The 9,261-nt window shown below is 39.1% G+C and overlaps 1 protein-coding gene across 1 annotated transcript in view; it reads left to right on the top strand.

Moving 5' to 3' along the window:
- The first annotated feature begins 610 nt into the window (after positions 1–610).
- Positions 611–9,261, top strand: part of fam193a (family with sequence similarity 193 member A) — a 22,722-nt gene continuing 14,071 nt past the window's right edge. Inside the window, exons 1-12 of the mRNA XM_052545232.1 lie at positions 611–936; positions 3,250–3,318; positions 3,615–3,854; positions 5,937–6,106; positions 7,098–7,265; positions 7,740–7,971; positions 8,157–8,281; positions 8,365–8,512; positions 8,589–8,663; positions 8,777–8,854; positions 8,958–9,076; positions 9,240–9,261. The exon at positions 9,240–9,261 is cut by the window's right edge and continues 221 nt beyond it. Coding sequence (XP_052401192.1) covers positions 793–936; positions 3,250–3,318; positions 3,615–3,854; positions 5,937–6,106; positions 7,098–7,265; positions 7,740–7,971; positions 8,157–8,281; positions 8,365–8,512; positions 8,589–8,663; positions 8,777–8,854; positions 8,958–9,076; positions 9,240–9,261 — 1,590 coding nt within the window. The 5' untranslated portion in view covers positions 611–792. The remainder of the gene's footprint in view (positions 937–3,249; positions 3,319–3,614; positions 3,855–5,936; positions 6,107–7,097; positions 7,266–7,739; positions 7,972–8,156; positions 8,282–8,364; positions 8,513–8,588; positions 8,664–8,776; positions 8,855–8,957; positions 9,077–9,239) is intronic.

Below are 9,261 nucleotides of genomic sequence, written 5' to 3' on the forward strand. Positions count from 1 at the left end.
TATTTGTTTGCCTTTTTTCATATTATGAGTCGATATATTTTACATTGATTAAGATTCAAGCCTCCCTTCACACATAGCTACCTCGTTCAAAAAAAAAACAAAACAAAAAAAAAATTCTTCTGCAACATGGCAACAAAAAGTACAACTAGAACAGCATTTTTAAACAGCAGTGGTACTGCAATAAATTGTATTGCATAAAAGGATGAAATTAATTTGCTGCAAGATATATCTAAAGCTGGTCCATATTGACAATTCTGGTCACATATCCTACCTACTTTTCATTTTAGTGTGAGAAGGGGTCCACCAATTTATTGTATTTTATGTAATTGTTTTTAATGTTATTTGTTTATTTATTTGTTTATTTATTTTAACTTTTTAGTAGTTAGACTAAAAAAAATAAGAATAGTTAGCCTAATCATCGCCAACTAATGACTAAAATTATTACTGAGACCAGCTGTAATACACACAACCATACAGTCTATGGACACAACCTACAACCAAGGAGTTATAAAGATTATATGATTGAGTCCCTTTAAAACTCAATTTCCCATAAGCCCCAAGAGCATCATACGCTATTGCGTCATGGCGTAAACGCCATTGGCCAATTCCTGTTGAGTCGGCCATATTGGAATTTGAAGTCTGCTATGCTGTAAGAAAGTCGGCAGGCTCTTAGATTATATCTCTCAAAAACAGATCAGTTTGAGCCATATTCGCAGCGCCAGAGCCTGGCATCGCACCCAAGATCCCCCTGTTTGTAAACGGAGCGCTGTCTGTGTATTTCGTGGGGTAGAAATGAGTCCTACAGACGCTAAACGCGGAGCGAAGCGCAGGAAGAATAAGCGGGGCGGGGGCGCAGGGAAGGCCGGAGCTCCGCCAACACCCTCCAGCGGCAGCACACACGGAGACCCTAGCACCATCCCGAGCCTCAACGGAGAGGTGAGCGGCCCCTGGGGAATGCTAGGCGGTTGATGGGGCATCAGAGCTTGAATGCGGTGTAGTTTAGTTTCGATTCCATGATATTGCAGGCCTAGGAGAGCTCCTGTAGCAGATCTCACATTTACTGACACTTGGGCTGAGCTTTACTGATCTAGAGCTTTAATCTGAAACAGTTCCTCATCTGGTCACAGAAACATGGCAGGAAAATGATAAAGACGTGTGTAAAGCGTATTTAAAGCGGTTATATGCGATATATATGGAAGATTTGAGTGATTTGTTTTGCTCGGAGTGATGTGAAGCTAACCGTTAACTTGTCAAGCTCTGTTCAGTGTCAGCTGGTGTGTTTACATGAGTATTTCAGTAAATATACTACTTTGTTAACCTTCCAACATAAAAAGAGGAATAAACGCGGTCTGTAGGCTAAAAAATGTCAGTGTTTATCAACCGCGATCCACTAATGTTACCACGTAAATAGACAGACCTAATTCTACAGCCCACAGTGTTAAAAGTTTTCACTTCATGCATTTAATTTATACATATTTATTTAACAATGTCCAACTTATTAAAATGTAAACGTTTATTTACTTTGTTATTCAATAAATTTGACGTAATAATTGGCCTACTGAACTCCAGTGTCAAGTAGGAGCATACCGGAAGTGCTTGAAAATATTCAACGTTAAATGTCAACAGACCCTTTATTACGTTTGTCACTGGTTTTGAATTGAGTCTTGTGCAAAGTTGTTGTCTAGGACCTAAATGCAGTATGATGTAATGTAATTTCTTAATGTGTTAATAGACGTATATTCTTACCTCAGTCTGTCAGCTGCTTTCCTCTCGCTCCAGTTGTGTGTTGATGGTGTCCAGCTGTAAGAAGTGTCAGGGAATGAATAGGTCACTCACAGCACAGTGTCCAGGGCTTTATCAGAGACTTATTCTTTCTGGTGGTATGCCTCTGTTACCAAGGAAACCACATCTGTAGCTTAACAAGAGTATCAGTCTGTGTTGACACAAGCAAGCGAAAGAGAGCATTTCATCCCTGGACTGAATTACGTCTCTCTTGCTTGCATGGGTTTTGGATAATGCGATTTCAGAGACTTGAGGGCAAAATGTTGTAAAGATGACATTAGTCAGAAATCATACAGACAGTAAGACATGTTCATGACATGAGTCATGTGTATTATGTATTGCAATGTTTATTTTTGTCTTGAATAAGACCGGCCAAAATTTAACTGGTCCATTTAGGAGAAGCTGTGTGTAATCTACTGTACAGAGCTTGGAATTGTGGATTTTTTTTGTGTGTTGTTAAAGAAATCACATTTACCTTTTCTTGATACCACTATCAGTTATTATTAAAGCCGAAATGGGTTTTTCATGTTGTCATTTCCTAAACACTTCTTTCCTCTGCCATTGGTTTTACACATATTAGCTGTTGGCTAAGTCAATGTATTTTTCGGTCCACTTAAGACAACCTAGCAGTGTTTGAATAAGCTGTCAAAAATTGGCTTAAATGACTCTGCTTATTAATCTGAGATAGAGAGAAGCATTTTAGCATGTAAAAAATTCACACGTTAGCTATAAAGCAATTAGACGTTTTGATATCATGGCCATAACTGTCTTTATTCTCACAAATATTGATTTATTGAATAGCTGATAACCTGCTGGCTATTCAGACCTGTGTTAATAATGTGTATCAGTTTTACTCCGTCTAAAAGGAAAAAAAAAGCTGAATTCCTTTGTAGTTCACAGTGACAGTCACATATAACAGCTGTCACTTTTTTAAGCTTCTGCAAATTACAAATTATTTAATTCCTTCTTTTTTTATTAGCAAGTTTAGGATTATCTTAATAGCTGCTTTGTATTGACTGCTATGCTAAATTACAAAATTATCATATTAATTGTGGCTGGGAAAACAGGAAAGGAAATACACTGTGGGTTTCCTAGTTTTTTTTCTTCAGGATCCAGATTTTATAATGAAGATCAATAAAAAGCAATATTTTAGGTTGTGAAAATATCTGCTTAGAGGACACTGGAAAGATGAAGTACATTTGGAAGGAATACTGTCTTCATATGTTGTCTTCACAGAATTATTAAATAAAAAATAGGTGTTCTACTAATATCAGGAGTTCATCCGGGGTGAACTGATTTTACTCTGCTGCAAGTTGTTTTTGTTTTTTTCTAGTGAGTAGTGCATTTAGGCGGCTCTCTTTTAGCTTCGAGCTGATGTCGTAAACAACAGTGTGTAATTACATTATTGTAATAAGTTTATAACCTTGAGACTTTGGAGAGTTGATTTATGGCCATCTTTTTCTTAAGGTCCCAGTCAATGGCGCTCCACAGTTTTCAGAAGGGCCAGTAAACGCTGACTTCTCAGGAGTCCTTCAGGTAACAGGCAAATTTCTCCCTATGCAACACTTCTACAGGGCTCTGCCGTATTTGCATTTCCTCTGTGTGGTGTGTGAGCTGTGATTTCCTGAAAGTCTGCTCCACCTTAAGTTTAAGGTTACCGTTTTGAAGCGTTTTCAAGCACTATGTGTCTTCTAGAGTGTTGATCCATTGATCTCCTGTAGCGGATGGCCATTAGTGCAATGTGAGAGTTTTCCGTTATGGGCGTTTGATGTTTCTTGCTGAAGTGAAAGCTGCTTTCTCACAGTTGATTTGTTTCGCTGTCTTTTACTCAGACTCCGTTCACTTTCGGGGGGAACCAGAGGGCCCCCTACACCACAGGTGACCGTTGCCTGTTGTGTCGCAGTGAGCGCAAGGACAGCGTCTCCCAGGACCTGGGAGGACCCAGTCTGAATGGCACAGCCCAGATGCCCAAATCTTCCAGCGCCCTTCAGTTGCCTTTGTACGTCTGCTCCGACTGCAAACGCACCGTGGAGAACGATGATCGTCAGCCCCCTCTCGACCAGTCTCTGTTGGTATGTTTTGTCTTCCTTCAACACTTTCGTGCTTTTCCTCTGCATTTAGTAAAAAAAAAAAACATAAGTGGAGAAATAATGATTCTGGATTCTTGTAATTAACTTTGATTTTCAGCTGAGTCAGAGGAGTGTTCAATGTTTAAAGGAATTGTTGGTGCTCTCAGTATTTTTCACTTGGTTTATGCCTAATGCAACAAATTCAGTCATATCATTAGCCAAATAATAGCGGTATGATTTTACATGGATATGGTTGCCTCTTGGGGGTTGCCATGTTGAGATCACACTAGTAAACCACATTTTGTTTTAAATTTGAACGTGTGATTATAAATGAATTTGGAGCCATTTAGAGTCCGTGTAAGTCTAAGGTGACTTCCAGGGCAAGATAAAGAAAATGTACATGGGTACAACAATTCTCCCTATCACATTGGTTTGCAGAGAGATCTGTAGTAGATTCATTCTAACTGCAGATTGATTACAGAGGCGGATAGATGTGCTGTTCTCCTGTTGACATTTGATAAGTATATTTTTAGACATTTTAGATGCAGAGCAGAGGCATAAGACACCCAAAACTCAGACAAAGCTTCTTGGCCCCTGATTTGCATCTTTGCACAAAATTACATCATTTATTCACAATGGTTCCATCAGCATTATGCACACGTCCATAAAACATATTCAAACCATTTCCTCTGAAGGTAAAATGATTAGCTATATTCTCTTTGCAACTTAATTGCATCTAAGTTCAAAATATTGTCTTACATTGCATCAAAATCTGTAACAAAAGCTACATAGACATCCAGATCACAAATGGATTGCATTTAAATCCATACCTGTGTTGAACAAAATTTAGATGATCTTACAACAGGTGCATTCAAACTGAAGAGTTTCCCCCTCTCTAAAGTCGAACTACTGCTTACGTGGTATTCTAAAAATGGATGTGCAAGACACTGCAAAAGATGTGAAATCAATAGTCAAAGATTTCATTCTTAATCTTTATATGCAGTGCAGTTGACTGCAAAAACGTATTCTGTGTGGATGACCCCTGAATGATTTGATGTCTAGCTGTATGGATGTCAATTTAAGGAGATCGGATTAGGAGAGAAATATAATTACCTTGTTAGAGGTCAGGGTATTCAGAGGACAGGTGCAACCTGAGCAGAAATGCATTTATTTGTTATGCAATCAGGTCCACTTGTTGAGGTAGATGCACTGTCATACTCCACCCCACATTGCATTGAAAATATGCATCCATCTGTGCATTTTGGAATAGGCAGATGTTTGTGGACTTTGGCTGAAATCTTCTTTTAAATAATTACCTGAATACAGTTTGATATAAGCAGTGTATTTCATCTTGTTATAATAATAAAAAGGTTTGATATGTCTCATAATGATTCCGTAAGAAAAAAACATTTTATATATGTTTTATTTTATTTAGCTTTGGCACCTCGCAATACCTCTGTGGCCCACCGGGGACTGCAGCCCACAGTTTTCGAGTGTGTGCTGGTTGATGCTTGCTTTTCCTCTTTCATATGATTTGTTTTGACTTTTTGAACTGCAAATCTGTTCCTAATTCAAACGTGTATGAGATATATGGGAAATTTTTACCATTTGATTGTTTTTCAAATTATATATTTTTTTTTTACTTTTTTTGATAGAATCAGAAATTTTACATTTTCATTTTGACATTTTCATGCATCTCTAAATGTGATGTCTAAATTGTGTTTTCATCTGATAACATGTACTTTTCAGGTTTAAGTAGAAGTTGTCCTATATGGTTGACACGCACTCTAAACTGGTTTTATTATTTAATGTTCTTGTCACTAAAGGTCTCTTTCTTCCAAAAGCAATTTTGAAAAGCATGTTTAGGGAGTTGCTGTAGATTTTAGTTAAGAGAACACTCAAGGTGGAAACGTCATTTGATAAAAAATAAAATAAAAAATAAAATACGTTTTTATTTTCCCATGTCAACCATATCCAATCCAAATTTAAATTTCTAAATAAGTTGCAGCAGTGGTTCAGAGAGTTTTTGGGAATGGCCTGAAAAAAGAATTGGTGTTGCATAAATCTTTTCTTGTTCTTCACCAGAATCAGGACTTCTTATTGCACATGCCAGTGGGTAATGGCGGTTTGTCCCATGAGCCCTTGGGAGCCGGAGGGAGACTGACAGTAGGTGGTCCTACGCTGCCTGCTCCAGATCTCAGCGCTCCCCTCACTGCAGACACAGTGTGTAGCTGTGAGGCCTGTTATGAGCGGAGGTGAGTCCTGTATCAATCATGTCTGATGTTGGGCTTCAGCCGGGCTTGATGCTTACGTTTTTCCCAAGGAGAACATGTGCTCCTAAGTTGAAAAATTTAGGAGCGCAGTGCAATTATTATTATTATTTTTTACAAATTATATGTTTTAGCTTAATAAGGGGATATAAAGAGACACTTAAAAGCACCAATTTCCATCACTCTCCAATGACTTTCTATTGCAGGAAGCTGCTTCCTTGTCTTTTCTGACTCATAACATAAAACAGAGCAATGCCTAAAAGCTGCTATGTGAAGAGGTCATACAGTAAACAAACTGTCGACCAAAAAAACCATCTCAAAGGATTTTTCACCACCCTATGTGAATGTGAGAGGAGAGGATATATTAAGAAACTAAATTTTATTGATCTATGTCAGTGCCCCTTTTCCTAACCTTCCTTTTGTTTTAGAGATGATCCAACTGAACGGCTCAACGTGAATTACCCCAACATCTACAACTTTTTGTCTATTTTGGGGGGTCAGCAGCTTATAAAAACATAGTTAGCTTGTTTGCTGTTCACTATGTCACTTAGCATCTTTTAGGCATTGTTCTGTTTTTTTAAGAGTTAGAAAAGACAAGGAGGCAGCTTTCCGCAGCAGAGTCAGTGGAGAGCGATGGCTCGTTTTCCCCCAAGCTGGGTGTGGCCTAAATGCACTCTGTCTCTATTGTGAAGATTAAGGCAAATATAAAAATCGAATTGACTGTGAAACATTATTTGAACAGTTAGGAAAGTAGCGCAGCTGCTTAGTTTTCAGGGTTACCCGGGTAAAGGCAGCATTTCTGCCTCCATCAGCGACCTCTAGCGAAAGTGCATTTCACTCGCTCACTCGCACCATTTTCCAGTTCACCACATCTGTTTTAGTCAGAAATGCGAATGAAATGCTCACAGTTTCAATCCCGGGACTTAATTGTTTATTTCTTCATCTACAATGCTTTGATTGTGGTGTCTTCGGTTAGGGAGATCACGGCTGAGTCAGAGCGGGAGTCACAACAACTGCAGAATCACTGGTCTGAGGTCAGATACCTGGTCCGGTGCATTTACCGGCAGACTGGGACTCCGCTGGCTGATGATCAGGATCAGCCTCTTGACCGGGACAGAGAGAGCATGAAGGAACTGGTTGACAGGTGCTGATTGTTTCTGACCACATTTTTTTTTAAAGAAAAAGATACTTTTACTGAAACGGTAAATGTATCAAAAATGGCAGGAAATACATTAATAATGTAATCCTGAAAAAATGCATCATAGTTTCCACAATAATAATAATAAATAATTGTTTTCAACACTAATAATGTATATTAAATTAGAGTTATTTCTGAAGGATCACTTGACACTGTAGATGATGCATTGACTGCTGTAAATCCAGCAATAATTGATATTTTAAAACAATAATAATAGTTATTATAATAAACTAGAAAAGATTTATTTGAAATATAAGTTTTAAGTTTTTAAGTGCTGTATTGCAGGCTTTTATTGAAAATGACAATATGCACTTCAGTCTTGTTGATCTGCTAACCCTGTGTGATGATAATTTCACTGGACCACATTTGGAATCTCTCATTTGTCTCCCCAAAGGCTCACCTCCCGTTCTTTTTATTCAGGCTTTGTGAGAAAGACCCCTACCAGTTGTACCAGCGTCTAGAACAGCAGGCAAGGGAATACGTCTTAGAGATGAAAGTGCGGCTACTCAAGCACCTGTCCACAGGCTCAAAGGCCCCCGGCGCGGCGTCTCAGGGGCCTCCACAGGCCCACCAGTTCATCTCACTGCTGCTAGAGGAGTACAGTGCGCTCTGCCAGGCGGCCCGCACCATCAGCAGCTTCCTGCTCACCCTGGTGTGTTGTTGCAACCCATGCATATGACATGCATACTAGTGTTTAACATTTAACAATACCACTCTTTCTGCAGAGTGCTTGGCTTATCCTGCTTTCAGACACTTGCCTGTGTGATTATGAATAATGAAATTAATAAGCACCACAAATCAGTATGGACTACTACTAGCACTGCTCTTCCTTTTCAGGAGAATGAACATTTGCAGAAGTTTCAAGTGACATGGGAGCTCCACAATAAGCACCTTTTTGAGAACCTGGTGTTCTCTGAACCCATCCTGCACAACAGTCTACCTGCCTTAGTGGCCCAGCTCAGGTATGGTCTTTGTTGAACTAGTTCAAACTTATTATAGCACTCCTCTGCATGTATAGATGCCATTATTTTGTTTTGATAAATAGGCAGGGCACAACATCCCATGATTCTTACAGTGAGGATATGTACCGTACACTGCTGGAGAGATACCACCAGCTCGATCAAGAGATGAGTGCAGTGGCTCTCGAATGGCTGGAGTGTGAGAAGAGGATTGATGACTATGTCGATGAGCAGGTATATTTTGATGGCTGGTAATATGAATGTAGCCTTGCGTGGTCTGGCATCTGATACCAGTTTCGCCTGTTTCCAGTTGCTTTTCAAGGTCGAAGGTCAGAATCTCACAAATCAAAGGACCGAACCACACAAGTCTTTAATTAATAGAAATGTAAGTTGCAGCACAAGTCATTCATTATTCATTATTGCTCTTCATACACGATTTTGCATTTTGCAAAGCAGTTGATTGAGTGGAGGTAAATGAGTTTCTCCTTTTTAAATAAGATGTCTTTAAGAACCAAGCAGCGGATGCTCAAAGAAGATGCGGAGATCTTCAAACAGAAAAGATTTTTTGAAGAGCAGGTAATATTTTCTTATATGTGTATATAATATATATGTGTGTGTGTTTTTCTAAAAGCAGCTGTGTATACAAACCACAACTATTGTTTTAATATTGTGATTGCAGTACCTACCGAACAGTAAAAAGTCTCTGGGTGGTGACAGTAAGTTCACAGACACAGTGAAACAGATGCTTTCGTCCAGACTGAGTATCCCCGACTGTCCCAACTGCAACTACAGACGGAGGTGCTTATCAGTTTCATTCAGTAATAATCTGTGTATATGGAAGACGTTTCATTGGCAGGTCTTCCATTAAAACGATACAAATTCCAACCTTTCGGTATCCTTACCCTACACCGTTGTATGTTTGTAGACTGTGTACTTACTGAGTTAATGCATCTACCTCCAGATGCACCTGTGATGACTGCAGC

Source organism: Carassius gibelio, chromosome B1 (genome assembly GCF_023724105.1).
Source record: "Carassius gibelio isolate Cgi1373 ecotype wild population from Czech Republic chromosome B1, carGib1.2-hapl.c, whole genome shotgun sequence".
NCBI lineage: Eukaryota > Metazoa > Chordata > Actinopteri > Cypriniformes > Cyprinidae > Carassius > Carassius gibelio.